The 24,400-nt window shown below is 53.3% G+C and overlaps 1 protein-coding gene across 1 annotated transcript in view; it reads right to left on the reverse strand.

The window, feature by feature from the left end:
• DSCAML1 (DS cell adhesion molecule like 1) overlaps positions 1–24,400 on the reverse strand; it is a 365,157-nt gene that overhangs the window by 81,237 nt on the left and 259,520 nt on the right. The window contains exons 4-8 of the mRNA XM_061440430.1: positions 17,451–17,597; positions 10,552–10,830; positions 6,749–7,024; positions 4,951–5,247; positions 2,993–3,265 (exon numbers count right to left, since the gene is read on the reverse strand). Of these exons, the coding sequence (XP_061296414.1) occupies positions 2,993–3,265; positions 4,951–5,247; positions 6,749–7,024; positions 10,552–10,830; positions 17,451–17,597 (1,272 nt within the window). The remainder of the gene's footprint in view (positions 1–2,992; positions 3,266–4,950; positions 5,248–6,748; positions 7,025–10,551; positions 10,831–17,450; positions 17,598–24,400) is intronic.

Raw genomic sequence — 24,400 nt, forward strand, 5'->3', positions numbered from 1 at the left:
CATAATCAGCTCTGATGGATTCTTCTGCAAAAGCGCATTCTAATGAGGTGGAGAGAGGGAGTCTGGGAAGGATTGGGGAGGATGGATTTAAGCTTTCAGATGGGCAGGGGCACAGGGTCACAGAGCACCTGCACTGATCTGGAGAGAAAACGGAGGACTGTACCCCTTCTACGGCTGGATTTGCAGACCCTGCGGGCAGGGAAGGGGCTGCGTGTGCACACGCCCCTGTGCACTATACACACACATCACATCTCTGCTTGTGAACGCCAAGCTCATGCTGCATGCTGGGAGCCACACATGCCCAGTGCAGGGGCTCTGCGCTCAGGGATTACACACACACACACATACACGCACGCCCCTTCCCTCGCCCTGGGCCCGGAGACACTGTCGCTCAGCACAATCACAACAGGCCCAGCGAGTCCCCGAGATGGAATGCATCAGATTCAATTCATTAGGGCTGATCGCTCCCTGAATGGGGTTGAATAATTGATGAGCAGAAGCAGCTTTCAGGATGTTCTGCGTACTACCAGGCTCACTGGAGCCCTGTTATTATTTTTTTTTAAGTCAACAAATCCGGCCGAATGCTCGCTGGTGCGGCTGGGCGAAGGGAATAGAGCAAAGGTTAGATGTTTTAATATGTGATGTTTACACTGTGAACTCTGAGTCCACTGCGTGTAACAGAAATGGATACAGGCAGGTCGTCCTGTGATGCCGGGAGCCAGGCTGGGTGGGCCGGGGGTTGGGAGGTTCCTGCTGGCATGAGGACGCTGGGCTGGGCAGAGGTTTCAGGCTGAAAGGGGCCAGAACGACCCTCTGCCTGCCTGGGGTGCAGCAGAGAGGAGGCAGGAGGCGGATGCTGCTAAGGTCTCGTCTCTTGTCTCCAAGCCTGAGTGGGCCACCAGGACGGCCCCTCCCCCAGTTCTCGGGCTCAGAGCCAGGCTTCCCAGAAAGTCACCGCAGCCCAGACTCAAGTCTCAGTTTCGGCTCGAGCAGCACACGCTGTCTGGCACTGCGACAGGTGGTGGGTGCACGAGGGGCATGTGACTCGGCCCCGGTGCGCCGACAAGAGAGCCCGGGTGGCAGGCAGCGGTGCAGCGAAGCCCTGACTGCGCCCTTTGCTGTACCTTCCGTTTCCCCAGCTGTCCTGACATTTCCCCCTGGGTGGCCCATCTTCACCGCATGCTTGAAAGGGTCCAAACCAGAGGCAGCATCTGTCTCCCCAAACCAGTCCTTCCCCTAGACTCCTCTCTTCCTGTCCGCAAGGCCCAGACTCCCCCGAGTCCCCCTCTTCCTGTCCACGAGGCCCAGACGCCCCCGAGACCTCCCTTCCTGTCCACGAGGCCCAGATACCCCTGAGTCCCCCGCTTCCTGTCCACGAGGCCCAGACACCCCCGAGACCCCCCTTCCTGTCCACGAGGCCCAGATACCTCTGAGACCCCCCTTCCTGTCCATGAGGCCCAGACACCCCCGAGACCCCCCTTCCTGTCCCCGAGGCCCAGACACCCCTGAATCCCCACCTTCCTGTCCATGAGGCCCAGATGCCTCTGAGACCCCTCTTCCTGTCCACGAGGCCCAGACACCCCCGAGTCCCCCCTTCCTGTCCACAAGGCCCAGATGCCCCCGAGACCCCCTGTTCCTGTCTACAAGGCCTCCATTCTGTCTTGCTTCAGGAATCTGGGCCCCCTGGACCCTCCCCCCATGTTAGAGCCCTTTCCAAGCCCGGAGCCCCCAGCTTTCTCCTTCCTGTGGGTTCGAGGGCCCAGGCTGACTTCCTCTCTGCGTTCATGTTTCCCATTTGGGGATATGCTGGAGCCTACCCCGGCTCTTCAGAAAGGGACAGGAGCCCTTATCCATCACGGCCACCACTGGCCCAATGACCCAGCACTCCAGCTGCCTGGCTTTCAGGGACCTCTCCTCACCCAGGAGGCAGGCCCCACCTCTCCACCCTGCCCCCTGGGAAACCAGGCCACCGAGCTCTCACCCACCATCCGATCTCCAGGCCTGTCAGTTTCAAAGAATGTGTTTGAGAGGGAGCTTCAAGCGCCACACAGCCCCTGACCCAGGGGGACCTCTGTCGCTCAGTCAGGCATTCATTTATTTGCTCGTTGATGCGCCTTCATTCCTTCAATCCACATTTACTGAATGGCTACCACGTACCAGGCAGTGTCAGGTGTCTGAACAGAACACAGACCTCGCCCAGGTGAGCGTGGAGGGCCTGGGAGGGATGAGGGTTTTAGGTTCCAGGCCTCCAGCAGCATTAGCAGCTGAAAGTGTTAGTTGCTCAGTTGTGTCTGACTCCTAGTGACCTCACGGACTTCTAGCCCCCCAGGCTCCTCTGTCCATGGGATTTCCCAGGCAAGAATATTGGAGTGGGTTGCCATTTCCTTCTCCTGGGGATCTCTGACCCAGAGATTGAACTTGTGTCTCCTGCACTGCAGGCAGATTCTTTACCATATGAGTCACCAGTGAAGCCCTTAGCAGTTGAAAGGTCCTTGTCAATTATGGAAAAGCAGCCTCGCCTGTCTGAACCCCGGAAGGGAGTCAGGGCACCCAGTGCCTGCGCCTTCCACCCTCCCTCCTGCTGCTTCCATTCTGAGTCCTGCCCCTCGCGTGCCTGCTGGTCTCTGATGGGCCCTGCTGAGTTCTGGGTGGCTCCATGCTGACACAGGGGAACAATATAGCTGATCACCTCTGACCAGGTGACCTGACTCCTCTTGTGTGTCACTGACCCCTCATGCCCCTGGGGCCAGCGCTTCCTTGACCTGCAGCCCACAGCCGGAACTGGACATAGAGGTACCCATGGCCTTCTTGTGCCCCCTGCCCCCGTGCAATCTCCCTGCCCCACTTTTTCCAAACTCCAGGCCAGAGCCTTCTCTTCTTGGCTTTCCACTCAGGACTGCCTGCTGCCAGTTGAGCGGCTTCGGAGAGGAGCCTGCAGTCCTGGGTGACCAGGGGGGTGCTCCGGTTCAGGGTGGCAGCGGGGGGAGCCTACCTTTGACGGCCACGTGGACGCTCTGGCTGATGGAGAGCTGCGGCTGGATGAGGACACTGCACAGGTACTCTCCCTCGTCCATGCCCTTCTGCACATCCGTCAGCTTGAGGGTCCCGTTCTCGAACACCACCTGCCGGTGGTTGTCGGGCAGCAGGAGGGCGTCTTTATACCACTTGATGGAGTAGTAGGGGTAGCCGATGACCCTGCAGTTGACAAGGGTGTCCCGCCCAGCCACGGCCGTGATGTTCCTCATCGCCCGGATGCTGGGGGGGCCTGGGCAGGAGTCGGGAGGGAGGAGGAGAGGACGGGTGATGGTGCGGTTAGCCAGGGACAGCCAGGCGTCGCCCTGGGATGCTCTTCTCAGTCGTTTGGCCTCAGAAACTCTTAGGGGATGGAAATTCGGCAGGGGGAAAGGGAGACCTTTTTTTTTTTTTTTTTTACGAGGCAGAGGCTGGAACTGGGGGCACCCGGGGTCTCTCCAGGATTCACTGTTACTAGCTTCAAACAGTTGCAAACAGAGACAGTTCATTCATGCCCTGGGGCGAGAATCCATTCCCCTACTGGGATGGGCTAGATGAGCAAACCGATGCCTCACCAAGAAGTGATGGGGATCTGGGAGGGTGAGTCCTCATTTAGGAGGAGATTAAGATCTGGGGGTTAAAATGGAAATGTCGAGATGCTGTTACTTTCATTCGATTTGCTCACAATGGTCTTAGACCAAAAAGGATCACGTATATTAACTACTTAAAGGACAATAGGAAGGTCTTCCTTGGATGCTCTTCTTTCAACAATAAATGTGTTCTCTGCGCCCCTGGGAAGGGGCTACAAAGAGGGGCTCTGATTACCCTGGCAGAAGTGGGGAGGGTCGTAGGCTGGGTTAGTGGGCAGATGGTTACATGGGAATTGCAAAGGAGGCTCAGAGGCTACCAAGCAGGGTTAGTGCTGGAGCAGGTATATGAAACTCTGGGCTTCCAGCTCCCCCCTCACCCAGCAGATGAGGGGCTGGGCCAAGGCATCTCCCATGACTGGGCAGCTCTGTCCCCTTCCAATTCAGAGAGGGCAGGAGGGTGGTCAAAGGGAGACCACGTTTCTCATGTGGGGGTCAGAGACCTGGCACAGATGAATTCAGCATGACCTCGCCTCTCCCCTTCCCTGTTTCCATGGCAGCCACCAGCGCCCCTGGACCAGGGCCCTCCCACTCCCCTGAGCCTCTTCTGCTCTTGGGTCAGGGCTCACTGGTAGGGTCAGATGAGGACTAGTCTGACCCCACTTGGCTACAGAGTGCTTCAGAGGAGCCTCTGTTCTCACCAAAGCAAGTTGGAGACCTGAGGCATGGGGAAGGTCACTATGAGGACTCCTTCCTCCACTCATGGAGGTGCCTGCCTTGGGGCACCCTCACCCAGCCAGAACCCCCTAGTCTTCATGGCTGGGGTCTTAGAGGCTAGCCAGGAGATGGTGGATTGAGAGAAGATGGTTCCCTGGCTCCTGGCTGCTCACAGCTCCTGGAGCATCTCAGGGGTGGCTCTGTGGGGGCACATGGGGATAAAGCTTTGGTGGACATCTCTACCAAAGGGCATGCCTGGACCACTGCCCCCTGCCCTGTGCCTGTCCTTGCAAGGCCTGGGTGGGACGCAGATGCCAGTGGAGTGCTCAATGTACCTGGAACCAGAGAGATTGATGGGGAGGGACGGGGTAGGGGGCAGGATTGTGGGAGGGGTGCAGGGAGGAGGAGAATGGGAATGCAAAGAGGGTGAACTGTACCAGACACACATACACACACACACAAGAATGGATGATGGGATTTGCGGGGGGCAGGGAGAGGGGGACAGGAGAGAGACCTCTACTAAAATCAAAATGACGATTAATAATAAGTACTAATCACAACAAGAATAATGGTAACCACAGAGATGGCAAAGGAACTTAAAAGCCTATTCTGATATTTAAATGTAGACAGGCACCTCTTACGTTTATTCGCGCCTGATATTCAGCACTGCCCACCGAGTTCCGTGCCGTGCACCGGTACACGCCCCCGTCACGGATCTGGGGCCCCGTGACATTCATGTGGCTGATGGTGGTGCCATCGGACATGGTGTACTGGTTGGTGCGGTGGCTCCCGTCCCGCACGATGGGCTCGTCGTCCAGGGCCCAGGTGATGGTGGGGGGTGGGGCACCCTTGGCCGCGCACATCAGTGAGAACTGCTCCCCGGGGTTGACCACCTTCTCGCTGAAGGATGAGACGATGCGGGGAGTGCCATCTGCAGGGTGCAAGGAGCCCCCTTCAGGGTCACTGAGTCATGGAGAGACTGTCCCCACCAGGCCACCCCACCTCATCACGTGCTATCCATAAAACCCTGTTGGGTGCCCTATTACTATTGCATATGAATGAAGACCCTTGGATTTGAATCCAGTCTCAGTCACTTTGTTAGCTCTGTGTCTTTGGGCAAGTTACTTAACATGTCTGAGTTTTGTCAGCATCCCCCTGTGGACGATGGAGATCATGGGAGCAACAATTATATCCTCCTTGTACGGATGTGAGGAACAAATGAATTAATGCTTTAAAGACGCTTACACAGCACTTTGTAAGTGCTTCATAAATGTTAGATCCTCTCAACTTTTCCTTTTCCACCTCTTTCTTCTAACTTTATTAATAAAGACACACAGGCTCAGAGGTTAACTATGTGTGGAACCAGGACTTGAAGGGACTGGATCTGAAGAATCTAATTCCAGCTCATTTCAGTGGGAGGGGTGGCATCAAAAAGCTGAAAGTTTGAGGCTTAAGATGCAAGCTCCCCAGAGGCCGTTGTGGTGGGGGCAGATGTCTGTGACGGGGCTTAAATCTTAGTGAACGGAAGACTGGACCCCCAGGCCCCCACTTGCTCCATGGATCATGGGTATGTAATCATTAATGCTGGCCATCCTTCCATGCAGGAATGCTATAAAGGATTTGTAGTGGTTTAGTCGCTAAGTCGTGTCCGACTCTCTGCGACCCCATGGATTATAGCCTGCCAGGCTACTCTGTTCATGGGATTCTCCAGGCAAGAACCCTGGAGTGGGTTGCCATTTCCTTCTCCAGGGGATCTTCCCAACCCAGGAATCAAACCCGGGTCTCCTGCATTGTCAGGTGGATTCTTTGCCAGTAGCGTACCTGGGAAACCCTCTAATAGTGCAGTTCCAGGAATTTTGTCGGAGAAGGCGATGGCACCCCACTCCAGTAGTCTTGCCTGGAAAATCCCATGGGTGGAGGAGCCTGGTAGGCTGCAGTCCATGGGGTTGCTAAGAGTTGGACACGACTGAGCGACTTCAATTTCACTTTTCACTTTCATGCATTGGAGAAGGAAATGGCAACCCACTCCAGTGTTCTTGCCTGGAGAATCCCAGGGACGGGGGAGCCTGGTGGGCTGCCGTTTATGGGGTCGCACAAAGTCGGACACGACTGAAGTGGCTTAGCAGCAGCAGCAGTAATTTTGTAGAGGCAATGGAGTTGTTGTTTAAGAGACCTGAGTTCAAACCCAGCTCCTTGGCAGAACTGTGTGACCTTGGGCAAGTGACCAAAGCCTCAGTTTCCTCAATTGCAAAATAGATATTATTTTTAAAAAATACCTCCAAGCAGGGCCCGTGGGAGGATGAAACGAGGCAGTGCATCTCCTTGGTGTGTAGTGAGCGCTGGATGAATGCTTCCTGTCGGGAGGGCGGGTACCTCCTGGCCTGGCTGTGGGAATCTGGCACCCGCCCAGCTGCCCCCCAGCCCCGACTCACCTTCCAGCACAATGATGGCGAAGTCCTGGGCAGTCTGGGTCTTGCGCGTGGCGAAGCACTGGTAGGCCCCTGAGTGGCTTTTCTGGGCCGAGGTGATGAGCAGCGTCTCGTTGCTGAGCCCGCGGATGGAAATGGCCTCACTGGGCAGCACCAGCTCGGTGTTGCGGTACCAGCGGATGGTGAACTCCGGGGAGCCCAGGAGGGCACAGGAGAGGATGACCGTGCTGCCGATGCCAGTCTTCAGGTTCTTTGGTGTCAGGGTCACGTGAAGGGGGTCTGGGCCGGACCAGGCAGGGGAAAGGCGAGGGGAAATGGGGAGGAAAAGAAAGCAAAGGACTCACTGTGAGTGGAGTGTGGTTGTGGGTGGGTGGCGATCATAAAAGGCCCTGGGAGTCAGGAGACCCTGGTTTTGTCTCCAAGATGTCTTGTGTGTGTGTCAGGGTGGGGGCCGTGGGTGGGAACTAGACTGAGTGAATTCCTCTCTCTAGGGCTCAGTTTACCCATTTGTGAAACGGCAGGGTCAGGCCAGAGGATGTCTTGGCACCTGTTGTTCTGATGGCTTGTGTTGTCCTGATGTGGGGTCCTGGCCCGGGCGGGGTTGGAAAGCGCCCTTTGGCTCATGAGGAGGACGGAAGCTTGGCTGGCTCATCGTTTTCACTGTCACCCACCCTAGAAACCAGGGAGGCACCCATGGCCCGCCACCTGTCTCCCGTGCTTATCCAGATAACCAATCACTACCTTCTGCTGGTCTGACTTCTTTTATACGCATCAGTCGACTCCCTACTCTTCACCTCCACTGCCCCTGTCCGGCTGCAGGCCTAGAGCTCCAGGCCTGGACCCATGCGGAACTTTTTCTCCATTCCTCCTTTTTCCTCATGACCTTCCATCGGTCCACCTCACTGCAGCCAGCCACTGCCCTGATCATAACTTGCGTGGCACCCAACAACTTTCAGCTTGGCATCCAAGGCCATGGAGGCCCTTGAGACCTGGCCCCCTCCTCAGCTCTGCAGTCTCTAGAGCAGCATCCTGCCTGTGGTTCCTGCACACCCAGGGCACCCTTGGCCCCCTTTGCCTGTTTCCTACTCATCCTTCACACCAAACTCACCCCTTCCAAGAAGCCTTCCTGGATACTATTCCCCTCCCAGACTGGGTTAAGGATTCCTCTTCTGAGGCTCCCTGTGTGTAACTAACAGAACACCAAGCTCACCGTCTTCCGATCACCACTTTATTTTTCTCTCTCCCCCTGGACTGTGAGCCACTTGAAAGAAGGGCAGTGTCTCTCATCTTTATATCACAACTGCTGTCTGATTTGTGTTTATTGATTGGCTGGCTGGCTGGTTACCAGCCCCAAGCTGGCCTCTCTCCCTTGATCTCCATGGGCTTGGGGATTTCAGGAGCCAGAGACCTGCAGGAGCCTTAGACCCCCAATAATGGAGCCTGCAGGAGAGGGGCGTATGGCAGGCCTGCCTGGGTGGGCACAGTCAAAGCAGGCAGGAGTCTGCTCACACTCTGCTTAGCCTGTTCACTCCCAGATCCTCTGCCTGCTACCCAGGGAACATCAGTGTGCCATGACGCAGGTGGCATTCCACTTGCCCCAGGTACCAGCCAGGGCTCCCAGGACCTGCCAGCCAGCAGCTCTCTCCTCATTGCCTCTGCACAGGGCCTCACGGAGGATGGGTGGGAGGTTGGGTGGCAGAATGAGGGGGATATGAAAACATTGCTTTCCTCTCCATGAACCTGGCAAAGAGGGGCTATCAGAGGGGAAGGAAGACAGAGAAAAGCCATGTCACTTCCCCCTGAACCTGGTTATCCAGTCCAGCCCAGTGAGGGGGACGGTGGGGAGCTCTGCATCTCAGAGAGTCAGGAGTATCCATGCCCGCAGGGGCAGAGCATGTGCACACAGCTCTAGGCAGTTACTTACTGTGTGTCCATGTGGTCTAGGATGAGAGTGTGTACCTGTGGGTGTACACAGACACCATGTATGTCCGCATGTGTGTACAGGGAAGTGGGCATGTGAATTTTCAACACATCTGCCTGGACGTGTGTGTGTAAGTACTTGCTTGCCTGTCTGTACTGAAGCTGGAGCTTGGAACACCAAATTAACTCAGAGTGAGGTGTGCTAATTTTCCAAGGATGGGGGTACGCAGCCCTCCTGACCTGTTCCCTGAGATAGTGTGTGTGTATGAGTGTGAGTGTGTGTTTGTGTGTAGCAGAAGAGGTTGAAGGGGGTGAAGGTAATACTGTGTGCTTAGTTGCTCAGTTATGTCTGCCTCTTTACGACCCCATGGACTGTAGCCCGCCAGACTCTTCTGTCCAAGGGGATTCTCCAGGCAAGAATACTGGAGTAGGTTGCCATGCCCTCCTCCAGGGGATCTTCCCAACCCGGGGATCAAACCCAGGTCTCCCGCATTGCAGGCCAAACAATTTTGGATGGAGCTTAGAAGAGGGTACGGACCCTGGTCCTCCTATCTGCCTACTCTGTGGTCCACGTCTTGTCTGTATACGAGAGGACCTTCCCCCGCCCCTAAGCTTCCAGCATTTTAACCTAAGCGTTTGTATCACAAACTGTTGCTCCCAGAGCATTTCTTGGGGGCTCTTTCTGCTCTTCCAGCTTTACAGTGAATTCACATGGGGAGGGTCTCCTCCCTGCACTGCAGATAAACATGCCCCAACTGTCAAGATCCCTGTGGTTATGGGGAGGAGACTGGGCCCATATCTGGGCTGAGGGTGACAGAATGTCACCCAGAAGGTCAGCCCAGAGGAGGTGGGCTCTGTGTGGTCCTCTGGTCCAGCCGAGGGTCTGGAGACCTGCAGCTCTGTGCTCATGAGACAGGGGGTGAGCTGGGCAGAGAGCCTCTTTGGTCAATCTCAACGGCAGAGGTGGGGGATGGGGACGGGACCACCTCTGGACAGCCTCTTTCCACTGCCCAGGTTGAATCCCCCAGGATGTCATCAGGTTCAGAGTTCATGGACTCAGGCTTTTGCTGCCCCACAAGACTGAGATCCCACAGGGTCTCCAAGTCTCAGCCCCTCTCTGCCAACACCTTCCCTGAAGCCCCAAGAGCAGGGAACCCTAGAGAGAGATGAGGTGGGGTGGGGGAAGAAAGCTCCCGGTCTCACCACTTCCCCTCCAGGGGTTTTCCCGCCTGACCTCAGCCCCTCTGCCCTTCCAGGGGCTCAGCAACAGCAGGGGTCTGTGAAGGCCTCCTGCTCTCCCTGTGTGCTCCCTGGACCCTGGGACTCTGGAATGTGAGGAGGAACAGGAAGGACCAGAGTTCATGCCCAACTGGCAAGTCCTGGAAAGGCTGCCCTGGGTGTTTACCCCCAGTGTCTCCCTAGAAGTTATCCCTAAATACTCTGAATGTCGCCTCTGATGGACTCATATGTCCCCTACTAGATTCACATCAGCATCGTTCCCTTTAGTATAGACACTGCCTCCTCCCAAGAAGCTGAGAAACCCCATGAGCTTGTCACGTCACCGTCATTGTTCCCTATGACCCTCGTGACCTCTAGGAGGTAGGAGGGGCAGGGTTATTATCCTGTTCGACAGAAAAGGGCACAGAGGTGATGCTCATGGTTATCTGATTTCCCCCAGGTCAGTTATTATCTGATGACATCAGAACTAAAAGGCAGGTCTTCTGATTTCAAACCCAGTACTTTTCTCAGGGCACCAACCTGCCTTCCCCAACAAGGGGATCATCTCTGGGGCCAGCCAGAAGCATTGGGCTGCCCTCATGTCCCTCCCCACCAGAGGCAGAGCTCTCAAAGCTTACTGGGGCTGGAAGAGGCGCTCCCCTACTCACCAATGACCGTGAGGGTGCCTGTGACCTCTGCCGAGCCGAAGGTGTTGGTGACCTCACAAATGTAGGTGCCGCTGTCCTCGGTCCGCAGGTCACTGATGGTCAGCCCCGTGATGCGCTTGGTCCAGCGGCTGTCGGCTGGGAGGGGTCGGCCATCCTTGAGCCAGCGGATGGCAGGGATGGGGTAACCGGAGGCGGTGCAGGGCAGCTCCATGGTGTGGCCGGCCCACACTTCCTGGGAATGGAAGCCGTCCAGGATGGTGGGGATCGACTCAGCAGGGTCTGGAAGGCAGAGAGCATGAGTGGTCCTAGCCAGTCTTGGGAAGGGTAGGGTGGGGGTCGGGGTGGGAAGGCAGGCACCCAGAACTTGCTGCCCACTGGTGCCTGGAGTGAGTGATACCCAGTGGAATGGCTCACTGGATCCCCTGGTGCTCCAGACTCTGGCCCAAACTCTCCTGCTCAGCCAGATGGAGGCCCTGGGAAGCATGGCTGGGAGCAGGGGCTGAGGGAGGTAAGGATGTGGTGGGCAGACTAGGTTAGAATGACAGACAAACAGAGGGAGAAAGCAAAACCACAAGAGGCAGGGAGAGATGTTCATACAGACAGTCCCCATGGCATGAAAATCATGACCTCTTGGGACTATAATTCTGGTCCATTTTGTTCTGGGTCTGTCAAGGATGGGCACCTCGGTTCTGTCCTGCCTGCTCCCACCTGCAATCTGGGTGGGCTCAGAGGAGGCAGTGTTTTTCTCTCCAAGCCCAGAATGATTCAGAAGTTAAGCCTTCTGTAAAATACACCTGCCATCCAGCAATGCTCCCCTCTTTTGCATTCCCAAACCAGACCAGGCCCTCATTGATGGGGTTCTGTGTGCGACATCCCTGCCATCTGAGCAGCATTCTGGCTGCTACCTCAGTCTAGTTCTCACCCTGAAAGGCCTGTTTGGGTGTTCTGCTCACTGGGGACCTTCCCCTGATGTAAACCCCACAGGCTCCCTTTACCTACATATTACAATCCCACTTCCTATCCTGAATTAGGCCTCTATGATCTGTGATCTCACCCCAACCAGGTCCCCTGGCCCGGCCCGCCCCCCCAACCTTCTGATGTCACCACTTCCCTGCACCGGGCATGTTGTCAGCACACTGCCTGCCACCTGGGTGCCCCACCAGCCCGCTCTGCTTGGCCAACTCCTACTGATCTTTCAGAAAGCAGCTTCAGTCTCACCCTTTCTGGACATCTCCCCCAGGCCACCCTCACTGGACGCCCATAGGGTTTTCTTTTTCTTTCATTTTATTTTCAAGCAAACTTTTCTTTTTAAAAGATAAAAAAAAAAAAGCACCATACGCACACATGGCAAAACTTCTGAAAGTAGACAAGATCATAGAGTGAAAAGGGAGTCCCCTCGCTCCGCCTCCAGTTCCCCATTTCCCTCCCAGAGGCAACCACCGTTGCCGCCCTCGGGCCCCCCCACCCCCAACCCCGACAGCTCTTGCCAGCAGCCGTCTGCACCAGGCCATGTATCCGGTTTCCCTGGAAGCTCCTTGAGGCAGTGCTGATCCCCTGTGGCATCCCCACGTGCCTGGCGCAGAGCAGGGCTGCCCGAGCCATAGACATCCGAGGGAGGGTGAATGGGGGCACGTGGGCAGGGGGTGGGCCAGCGGTCTGCCTTTTCCACATTGCGGAACTTCATAGGCTCATGGAACAGTAGAGCCGACTTATGGACTTGGAAAGTGAAAGTGAAGTTGCTCAGTTGTGTCTGACTCTTTGTGACCCCATGGACTGTAGCCCGCCAGGCTCTGCTGTCCATGGGATTCTCCAGGCGAGAATACTGATGTGGATTGCCATTTCCTTTTCCAGGGGATTTTCCCAACCCAGGGATCCAACCTGGGTTTCCCGAATTGCAGGAGGATTCTTTACCCTCTGAGCCACTAGGGGGAGGTCCTTAGGGACTTGGAGGGCACACACAGATGGGGACCCTGAGACCAGAGAGGTGCAGTGACCTGCCCAGGATCCCACTGCAGAGCCAGGATCTAAAACCAGGTCTCCCCATGCTTGTTCAGTAAATGCGGTCTGAGACGGAAGAATCTAACACTGGATCTGGCTCCAGGGTGAGTGGTGAGTGCTGAGTGCTGACACCCTGCTGGCCCCTCCTTGACGAACCGGGAAATGTCCTCTGTTCTCGGCTCACCCTGTGACTGCCCCCCACCCGCCCCCTTGGAGAGGGGCTGCGCTTGGAAGGCTCCTCCCTGCAGAAGGCTCTCTGCTCTTTTCCCACCCTCCAAGGCTTCTCACAAGCAGCCGGGGAGTGGGAATCAGGCGACCCTGATGCCAGTGGCCGGGGTCACTGCTGAGCTGGGTGACCTTGGGTGGGTGGGTAGGGGTGTCTTATGACCTCCCAGAGTCTGAGTTTCCTGCACGCAGAGGTGACACTGCCATCTCCAGATCTCCCCAGGCTGTGGTGGGCAACAAAGCACAACGTATGTCAAAGAGCCAGGCTGACGCCGAACCGCCACGCAGATGTGCCGGGCGATTACTATTCCGTGCCCGCCTGCCTGCCCCGCCAGCTTCTGCGGCCTCTTCCCCTACAACCCTGTGGGAACGGTTGGGATAAACAAACCCGGTGCCAGGGAAGAATTACTCAACGTGACACTTAATTGATGCAAAATACACAAATTCCGTGGCACACCGCAGAATTTACAAGCAGAGGGGCCGACGGGGCGGTGGAGGAAGGGGCGGGGGTGGTGGGGGGCGGTGGGAGGGAATTAATCACCGAGTCTCAGGCGTGAAATTAAATTCTGAAGGAAAGAAACCTCTTTCATTACTCGGGAGCAGAAGTAAAATGCCGTGGCGTGTATGGCGACAGCCTGGGGGGATCGGGTGCTGCCAGGGCTGGTGCAGGGCTGGGGGAGACAGATGGCCCGGCCCTGAGAAATCTCTAGGGCCGAGGCGGGGCTGCTGTGAGGGGGTCAGGGTGCCCTGGAGTTGGGGGGATGCTGCTGGGACCTCCCCCAGCTGGCTGAACAATGCCGCCCTGGAACATGGCTTCTGCACCCGGCTTGGCAGCCCGTGAGCTGGGGAACCCGGGTGTAGCCTCTCAGCCTCTCTGGTCACTCTTTATGAATGGAGGTCCCCTCCTTTATGAATGCAGATGAAGGTGCCTACTCCACAGAGAAGATGCTCAGGACAGCACTGGGTAATAAAGTCTAAAAAGCACCTCAATGTGTCGAATGGTTATTAGGCCTTTTTTGAGGGGGCTCAGACTTTCCTTGCATCTGCCTCTGCTCAGGTGAAAGCTGATCCCTACCCTCGACTCAGGGAATGGATCTGAGATTTGAGGTCAGGGGGCTGCGGCCTGAGCACCCCCCTGGCACGAATTCCCCTCTGCACTGCCTTGCCTGGGTATCAGTCGCATTTCTGCCAAGACAAGCAGCGCATAGACTTCCTCGTCACGTCGCATCACATCAGGGCCCGCGTCAGTCCTGGGGCCCCTTCCCCGGGGCGCCCCTGCACTCCCAGCGGCCTCCTCTGGGTCTCTGTCCCCCTGCCGCTGTCCTCTTGTCCACCCTCACCTCTCTGGTAGGTTTCTGTTTTCCTCTGTCCCCTGTCTTGCTCCCTCTGTGCCCATGTCTCTCCTCTTTTGTCATCCGGGTGCCTCCCTGTCTTTGCTTCTCTGTTTATCTGGGCTTTATCTCTGAGTCTCTGAGTGGCATCTCCCATTCTCCACGCCCCCCAGCCCCAGCTGGCAGGCATTCGCCACAGCCCCCCAGAGGGAGAAGGGTTGGCATATCCTCCAGTTCCCCCCCCCATTTTTTGGCTGCACCATGTGGCATGTGAGATCTTCATTCCCCTACCAGGGATGCAACCTGCACCCCCTATGCTGGAAGTGCAGAGTCTTAACCACTGGACCACCAGGGAAGGCCCTCTTCTAGTTTAAAGGGTGTCTTTTTGGAGGGACAAAAGCAGAAGTAAGATCAGTAGGATGAAGGGGCTAAATATTCATGCAAGGGCAAGCAGCAGCCCAGCAGGATGGGGGACTTGGTGCCGTGTGAGAGGCATGCAAATGAGATGCAAAACACCATACCCACAAGTCCCTGTAATTCGGAAGGGAGCCACCGGCACGTTTGGGAACTGGGCTGCAGATGGCAAGGTCTAGCCACAAAGGTGGGGCCACACTGTGCGGTCCCATCTCCTCCCCAAGCAACAGCGCAGTTTCACTTGGCATTGGCTAGTTTTAACCACAAATATTGACTTAGCACCTACTATGTGCCAGGCACAGGCCCAAGCTTTGGAGACACACAAGAGAAAAAGAGAGCCCGATCCTTGCTCTCCTGGCTTCTGGTCTTGCCCCCCAAATGTACCAGGAAAATAAGAGGGGGCCCTTGATACAGTCACCTGCTGGTCAGGGTGCTGCTGCTGCTGCTAAGTCGCTTCAGTCGTGTCCGACTCTGTGCAACCCCATAGACGGCAGCCCACCAGGCTCCCCGTCCCTGGGATTCTCCAGGCAAAAACACTGGAGTGGGTTGCCATTTCCTTTTCCAAAGCGTGAAAGTGAAAAGTGAAAGTGAAGTCGCTCAGTCGTGTCCGACTCTTAGTGACCCCATGGATTACAGCCTACCAGGCTCCTCCGCCCATGGGATTTTCCAGGCAAGAGTACTGGAGTGGGGTGCCATCGCCTTCTCTGGCTGGTCAGGGTAATCCTCCCCAAATCACAGGAGAGAGACAGACGGAATCTGAGAAGTCACCTCACAGACAGAGAGAACAAACATATGGACACCAAGAGGGGGAGGAGGGTGGGATGGACTGGGAGATTGGGATCGGCATATATACACCACTGTGTATAAAACAGATAACTAATGAGAACCGACTGTGTAGCACAGGAAACTACTCAGTGCTTGGTGGTCACCTCAATGGGAAAGAAATCCAAAAAAAGCTGAGATATGTGTATACATAGAGCTGATTCACTTTGCTGTACAGTAGAAACGAATACAACATTGGAAAGCAGCTATATAAGCTATATGTTAGTTGCTCAGTCATGTCTAACTCTCTGCAACCCCATCGACTGTAGACTGCCAGGCTCCTCTGTCCATGGAATTCTCCAGGCAAGAATACTGGAGTGGGTTGCCATTTTCTCCTGCAGGGGATCTTCCAGACCCAGGGATTGAACCCAGGTCTCCTCCATAGCAGGCATATTCTGAGCCACCAGGGAAGCCCAAAGCAACTATACTCCACAAAAAAAAAAAAAAATGGAATTTGAGAAGTCACCTAATCTAGCCTGTTTTTACAGAGACCCAAAGGGGTTGAGTGATTTGGTGGTACTAGTCTCCAAACCAGGTGTTCTGACAATCAGTTCATCTTCCTTCCAGAAGCTACTCTGACCCCGCTTCCATAAGAGCAGGGATCTTCAAATTGTAGGTCACACACGGTTAGGAAGTGATGGAATCCATGTGGTGAGTGGTGACCAGCATTTAGATAAACCGAGACAGGATAGAGTAGAATAGGAAATATCAGAGTGCGTCACAGTGCGTCTGGTAGGAAACACCAGCGTGCATGGCACCGGTGATGATGTCTGAGGATCACTGTCAAGAGTCTGAAAAGCGCTACTCCAGGAGGCCTCCCCTGAAGAGTGCCAGGTGACCTTTCCTCTGTAACTGGGGCATCTGCATGGTGTTCAATTAGCCCCTTCCATGGGGGTCTGTGGCTGGAGGATGTGAATTCTGGCTGTGCCTCCCACTGGTTAAACAGTTGGGATAAGTGGCTTGGCTTCCCTAAGGTCTGATTTTCTTACCTATAGAAGTACGGAGCGCAGTGCACACCTCACCCGGCTATGATAGTGCCTAAGAGACAGTACATAAACTAAATTTCTGGCACATGGAGATTCAGGAAATAGCAGCTTCCATCCTTCTGTAAGAAGCTATAATCATTCCAGAAAAAAGATCCTTTACTTAATTTAGAGATTTTTTTTTACCTGTGTTTGCCTACTTTCAAATGTTGTGAGGTAGGCTATAATAAAAGATATGAGCACGTGTGCTCAGTCACTTCAGTCGTATCCGACTCCGCGACGCTATGGACTGTAGCCTGCCAGGCTCCTCTGTCTATGGGATTCTCCAGGCAAGAATACTGGATGGAGTGGGTTGCTATGCCCTTCTCCAGTGGATATCCTCCACCCAGGGGTCAAACCTGTGTCTCCTGAAGCCACTACATTGCAGACTGATTCTTAACTGCTAAGCCACTGGGGAAGCCCCTAATGAAAGATATATATGTATTCAAAAATAAATAAACTAATAGAATCTTAAAAAAAATAGAGACACAAGGAAATACAAAGTCTCCCTAATCCAATCAAATCCAATCATTATTGCGTTGGAGCAGTAGATTATATCTATGAGCTTCCAGGCGTCAAAGGCAAAAAAAGGAGAGGGGATGGGCTCCATATCCCCCAGTATTTGATAAATGGTACAGTGGTAAAGAATCTGCCTGCCAACGCAGGAGACGTGGGTTTGATCCCTGGGTCAGAAAGATCCCCTGGAGAAGGAAATGGCTACCCACTTCAGTATTCTTGCCTGGAATATACCATGGACAGAGGAGGCTGGAGGCTACAGCCCATGGGGTTACAAAGAAATGGACATGACCTAGTGACTAAACAAAATCAACCAACAGTTCTTCAGGGGCATTCAGCTTTCTCAGGTAGACGCCTGAAAAGAACTGAAGTGCAGAGTTCTCTATATGAGACATATCCCAGATCAAACCAGATAAGGTCTGCTCGGTGCTTTCTGTGCCTGTGTTCCTGAATCTGCTCCTCCTGAATGCCCTGATTACACGGCAGACTCCCTGCTCCATGGTGTCAGCACACCCACCCGGTCTCAGGGGCAGGCCGGTGCCCGCCCTTCCTCTCCAGCCCTCTGGCCTACCTGTCACAGAGAGGCGGGCCCCGTTGCTCTGCCGGGTCTCCCCGCTATACTTGTGCTTGGTGATGCAGCGGTAGGTGGAGAGGGCGTCCTCCTTCTGCACGTCAGAGATGTACAGCCCGCCGTGGGAAGTGATAAGAAACCTGTTCTCTGGAGACATAATCAGGACACAGTTGATTACTTCTCTGGCGGGACCTGCCCCCAGAAGCAACTTGGGCCTGGAGCTGGACTTCTGCTCAGCCAGGTTGCCCTGTTCCCCGGGGGATGGGAGATGATGGGGAAAGGGGGCTGAAGCTGTGAGGAGAGCATCTCTCACAGATGAGCATTTTCCATGTGTAAACAAAGAGAAATCACGATAATTATTCCTTTAAGTGTAGATGCTTCAGCTTTTCACAGGAAGATGCTGGGCTTTGGAGTCAAGATCTGGGTTCCAATCTGACTCTTCCACTTATTAGCTGTGTGCCTGTGGGAAAGTTAATTAACCTCTCTGAGTCTTATCTGCACAACAGAGTGTAAACACTACTTCATGGAGTGGATATAATGATGACAAAAACAATAAAGTGTCTGGCACTCAGCAAGTGCTCAATTATGGAGCAACAGTCCTCCTCTTTCCTATCTCTTGGCGAGAGTTTGCAAAGCTTTAACAATCATTGCTTGTTTCTTCTTACAACTGTTTGAGGTGTCATCCCCATTTTAAAATCACACAGGCAGTAAGTGGATCAGAACTCAGGCCTTTCGCCAGCTCCTAGCTCTCCCTCTGCACTGAGCCAAACAAGCCTAAATCCTTTTCCTTCAATGTCAGTTATTTATTCACTCAAGAAACAATTACTGAGACTAAGTTATACTAAGAGAGGGGGTATGGAGATGCAGATCTACGATGCTAATTCATCATGCAGTTCTTTTTTTAAAAAAATTATTTATTTATTTATTTTGCTTATTTGGCTGTGCCAGGTCTTAGCTGTGGCATGCAGGATCCTTAGTTGTGGCATGGGGGATCCAGTTCCCTAACCAAGGATCAAACCCAGGCCCCTTGCATTGGGAACACAGAGTCTTAGCCAGTGGACCACTGGGGAAGTCCCCATCATGCAAGGCAAAGGCGCTTGCACTGTTTTACTTTCCCTGTCCTCTCTGTAGTCTCACTGCCGTGACTTGGCTGGGAAGTGGAAAGGACAGAGTAGTTTCACCCATCTGGCTGATTATAAGACTCTACTGCAAGGTAGAGTGGATTTCCTCATCCAAGATCCTAAGGCAAACCCTGAACTTGAGCTAGTTATGGCTGTTTTTTTTTGTTTTTTTTTTTTGCTTTTTTTTTAGGGCTGATTTTAAAATGGGGAGAATATGGACTCAAGGTTGGGGAAAGGCTTGTATTTGGCTTTGGGACTCTCTAAGCTTATGGTCTCCCACCCAAGATCCAGCCAGATTGAGATGGAGAGGCTAACCTAGGGTCCCTCAGCCTTGCTCTCTGAGGGCATAGCTGCTTCCCCAGGCAGACACAGAAGAGCCCAGGCTGCCATTTCCACCAGAGGGGGCATCAGAATCAGGACAGTGATGATGACTTACAAGAAAGCTGCTGGAGAGAGGGTAATGCTGACCTCAGACAAAGGACTTGCTAATACCAGACTGCCAGGCTTTCACAAGGAAACATTTTGGGGAGCCCCATCCACTTCAAATCCTGTTATTTGAGGTCTGCTTCCTCCCACCTGGGGGCTGAGTGAGCCCTCTCAGTCAAGAGCTCTGACACTCTCCAGTTAGTATTCTGTGGTGTCTCATCCTGCCAAGCAAAAGCCCAAGATCTCAGCACCATGGACAGGGACCTCCTGAAAGGACATTTTCCAACAACGAAACCTGTAGATCTGCAGGGTTGAAAAGCTGAATGCATTTGACTGCATCTTTGACAAAGCTTCTCTGGCTTTCATGTGAATACCTCCAGGGCTGGGGAACTCACTACCTCATTCAGTGACCCACTGCAAAGTTGACGGTGCTGACTTTGAGAAAGATCTTCCTTGGTCACAACTGGTCTCCATGGGTCCTGGTTTCTACTCATTGGGGCCCTACAGAGCAGCCTAAAGTCATGTGACTGATACACTCCCTCACACACTGGAAGGCAGCAATCAGGCTGTTTGACTTTTCATGAGTCTTAAGGATTATATTTTTTTAATTGTTATATAGTAGGGTTTCAAACAGCTTCTTCAATCTAGTTGATCTCTGGCTTCTTAATAAACTTTGGTTTATCTACAAATTTCTTAATTTTTCCTCCCTCTTTCCCACTTCCCCCACCCCCCCTTCTCTTCTCCTCTCCCTTCCATATATCTTTGTACATGACTAGGCCTCCTGGAGAAGGAAATGGCAGCCCACCCCAGTATGCTTGCTGGGAAATACCATGGACAGAAGAGCCTGGCGAACTACAGTCCAAGGGGTCACAAAGAGTCAGACACGATTTAGAGACTGAACAGCAGACCTGCTAGGTGCCAGACATTTTGCTGAGGGTGGGGTCTAACAAACAGCTTATCTGAGCAGGGCAGAATAGAGCAGGGCTACCAACTACCCACCTAAGCTGCATTAACTTTTCAGGGGGAATTGAGTAGGGATGAGGGGAAAGATCAATTTTACTACTGCTTCATACTCTGATTTAAAGGTCCTTGTCATGTGTCCACAAGCTATACCTAGGCTACCTTCCTTCTCTCCACTCTTGGACACTCTTGGCTAAGTGGGTCTGGGTCCGGGACTTCATGCAGATCCCCACCGAGTAGCATCTTGTTGGATTTCCTTAGAGGAACACTTGGCCAGCTGGAAGGCTGCCTGGAGTTTGTGGACCCCCGCCCTGCCCCCTCCAACACGAAGACCATGCCGTGTAGACCCCCACTCAGCACTGTGGGTAAAAAAAGAAAAGGAGGCAGGAAGGAGCCGGCTCTGCTGCCAGCAGTCAGAGGACCCGCAGGAAGCATGGAGGAAGCCAGGCTCCCCACCCAGACTCTGCACCTGCTGCTTTGTCTCCATGTTGTGACATCCCAAAGTCAAACGTGGAAGCGCTCTTGTAATTTATTATGTAACTGCGGCTGGAATGCAGGACGACTGGAGGGTGTTGCTGCCAATCAGAAGTACGAGGGTTGGAGGTGGTGGGATGAGGAAAAACAGGAAACGCCCGAAAATCAGCCCTAGTGGCCCACAGGTGCTCCAGCCTGGATAGCCAGGACCCTGTTATCCTCAGATCAACACCAGCAATGGTGCACTTGGCCCTGAGGAATTTTAAGTTGGGGAGGGGTGCTGTGGTGATGGTGGTGGGGATCTGAGGTTTCTATAGCAACAAGCAGCTGCTGCATCTGATGTTTCACATCCTTCATTGTCCTCATTTTCCCCCTCCCTTCCCCCCTTCTTGTGCATATTTAATTGCAGTAACATTTCCAGATACAGTGTATCGCTCCTCCTGAAACAAAGGCAGGCTACAGTCAGGGGGATGCATGGCGAGTAAGAGGGGAAGGAGAAATCAGGGGTATTATGTTAATCCCCACTGGGGGGACGTGTGCGACATCAGTTCTGCATGTTTGATGAGAATCAGATGATGGGCCCTGCTGGGGAAGGATGGAGAAGGGGGCCTGTGGAGTGAGAGGCATTCGGTGTGGAGGGGGAGGAGGCACAGTCCCCTGGTGGGGGGTTCAGAGGGTCCGGGACTCCAAACACAGCTAGCCTCCGAGGCTGGCTCCAGGGGGCTGCCCTGGCAGTCTGGCAGCTCATCCTCTGCAGCCCAGTGGGACCACCTGTCCTTGGATTGGGGAGAGGAGCCATTATCATCCCAACGTCTTGGTTTCTCCTCCTTGGGGTAGGCTGCGTCCAGCTGGAGGAAAGATGGAGTGGTAGGCAGGACCACCATGTCTGGCCTCCACCCTGAGGCCACTTGGACATGTGTGTCTGGGAGCATTTTTGGTTGTTACCAAAACTTAGGGTTGTGCTAATGACATTTAGTGGTCAAGTCAGAGTGACAACAACTGTTGTACTCTAAATGTCAAGAGTGTGCTCACGGAGGGTCATTTTCCCTTAGGCTCTAGGACGAGGGCATGGAACTGTGCTGCAGTGTGGACTCTGCCTTTGGCGCTGCCTGTCTGTCACATCTCAAAGTCTGCAGTATCGTCTGTGAACACACCCAAGACCAGGGAGTGCTGTGCGTGGTTAATGAATCCTTTTCTTTCTATTATTACTTGAATACTCTACTATCCTTTCTCCTGGTGATCTGGTTTATGGAGCACCCATTACATGTTAGGCCAAGGACTTTATGAACATTATCTCATTTAATCCCCACACTCCTTTGGAATGGATATTATTGTTGTTACTAACCAAAGCACAGAGAGGTTAAATAAACCACCCACAGTCACACAGCAAATAAGGTGTAGCGCCTAGACCATTAGTCTACTTTCTACATTCCTCTAAAGCTCTGTGCTACGCTGACTCTCCCAGAATAACAGCACCTCTTATAGAGACATACATTTAGCCAGCCTCTGCTTGATTGCTTCTATTGGAAGGGTCTTCACTTCCTCACAAAGGCACACTCATCCATTCGATAGTTTGGCTCCATTTATCAAGTCTCCATGGAGCATCCCTGTGTGCTCAACTGGGTTCCACGGGGAAGTCCTGAATTTGGCTTCTGCCCTCTGGGATTCCACAGTTAGAAGAATGTCCTTCTACCAGGGAAGCTTGAGCCTTTAGTAATGGGGGCTGGTAAAGGGTGTGGAGGGGGCTCAATGGAAGCCATTAGTGAGAAGAGGAAGATAAAGAGGGGCCAAGACACCCAGCATTGGGGACAAGCCCAGGACTGAGACTTAGGAGACTGAATTTGCACCCTAGCTCCACCACTAATGAGGAGGCATATCCTGGGTGGAATAGTGTCCCCCACAAAAGTGTCCATACAGAGCTTGTGAATGCAAACAGAATCAAGTTAAAATGAGATCATAATGGAATAAGGTCAATCCCAAATCCAGTATGACTGATGTCCTTATAAGAAGAGGGAACTTTGGACATAGGCAGGGACATACAGGGAGAAGGCCTGTGAAGACGGAGGTGGAGATTGCAGTGATGTAACCATGAGCAGAGAAAACCAAGGACCGGACTTCCCTGGTGGTCCAGTGGTTAAGCCTCCATGCTTCCAATGTATGGGTTTGATATCTGGTTGGGGAACTAAGATCCCATATGTTGGGTGGCATGGTCAAAAAAAAAAAAAAAAGCCAAGGATTGCCAGTGACCCCAGAAACCAGACAAGAGGCAAGAAAAGATTCCTCACTGCCCGCCCCCCCACCACCCCCACCTCTGTGAGCCTGCAGAGGGAGCAGGGCCCTGCCCACACCTTGATCTTGGACTTTTGGCCTCCAGAATCGTGACACAGTGAATCTCTGTGGCTTTAAGCCACCCCTTTGTGGTCATTTGTTTAGGCAGCCCTGGGAAATGGATGCAGGGTGACCCGAGGGAAGTCCAGTCCTCTCTCAGGCCCTCAGCTTCCCCACCCGTACAAAGAGGGAAAAGGTGGAGGAGATATGTGTTTTTAACTATGTTTGTATATTAGAATCATCTAAGGAGCTTTTAAAATTAAACTCAGAATCTCTAGGGGTGTGGCCTGGAAATTGGTATTTTTAAAAAGCTTTCTGGGTGATGTAATGTGAAGCCAGGGTGGAGAACCACTGGATTAACTAAACTGTAAGGCCCTTCACTCTGACAGTGGATGTCTCTATATCACACCAGACTTCTCTGAGTCCCATTTCTGCTTCAGGAAAATGCAGATAATAAATAATAGGACTTAGGTCACACAGTTGTTGGAAGTATTGGAAGAACTAGATGAAAGATGAGTTACTGCATGGGACCGTCTCCAGCACTTGGGTGGTACTCGTTAAATGTCAGCACAAGTGGCTCCATCTCAAGAGATGGAGGGCTGGCCACTGTTGGGGGCTCTCTGCCCCCTCCCATGGCCAGGTTTCTTGCAGTCTCCCCCTTCCTCCCAGGAACCTGGAACTAAAGGAGGCCCTTCTTGGCCATTCAGAGGCCCTGGACACAAGTGATAACTGAGCTGACAGCAACTTTTCTGTCTTTTTCCAAGAGGTCAGAGAGCTGGGCCTTGGAGACTCCCTGGAGCTGTAGTAATCACAGAGAGGTAATGCTCAGAAACCTCAGGGCTCCTGGCGGCCCTTGAAGGCTGGGGGAGAAAAATCTGCCCTCTGCAATGGTGGGCCCCTCTCTCTCCCTGCTCTCGGGAGGCGTGAGTTGGTAGGGAGAGGGTCCTAGGCAGAGGAGCGGGGGTGGTGAGGGTTTGCTGGAAGGTGTGAACTGGACAGATCCCACCCAGCCTCTAGAGCAAAGGAGGAGATGGAGCAGGACAGCAGCTTCTTTACTGGCCTCCCTGCTTCTGCTCCCACTCCATCTGTTCCCAGCAGGCCGCCAGAGTGATGCTTTAAAGCCTCAGTCAGATTCACGCAGCTCCTTTGCTTAAAGCCCTCCAATAGTTTCCCATTTCATTCAGTGCGAAAGCAGTGTTGGTTGCAAAATAGACCCTTGATAAATATCCCCAGAATGCAATGAATAAATACATGAGTGAATAAATGAAAGAAACTTCCCCAAATTCTACCGTTGTTTAATCCTCATGTGCGACTCAGAAAAACCAGCTCCCAGCTCTAAATTTGCCTCCTCCAGGAAGCCTTCCCAGACTAGCCCACTCCCATTTCTGAGTGTTTCTATGTCTGGAAAACCTCTTACCACTGCTAATCATTTCCTCTACTCAATTAGACCTTCAAAAATAACTATTTGTGAACATTCAAAAGTCAAGATTTAATGGTATGGTAATTCCTTAAAAAAATTAAAAATAGAATTACTATATGATCCAGCAATTCCACTTCTGGGAATATATCCAAAAGAATTGAAAGCAGGGTGTTGAAAAGATACCTGTTTACCCCTGTTCATAGCAGCATTACTCACAATAG

Source organism: Bos javanicus, chromosome 15 (assembly GCF_032452875.1).
Source record: "Bos javanicus breed banteng chromosome 15, ARS-OSU_banteng_1.0, whole genome shotgun sequence".
NCBI classification, from domain to species: Eukaryota; Metazoa; Chordata; class Mammalia; order Artiodactyla; family Bovidae; genus Bos; species Bos javanicus.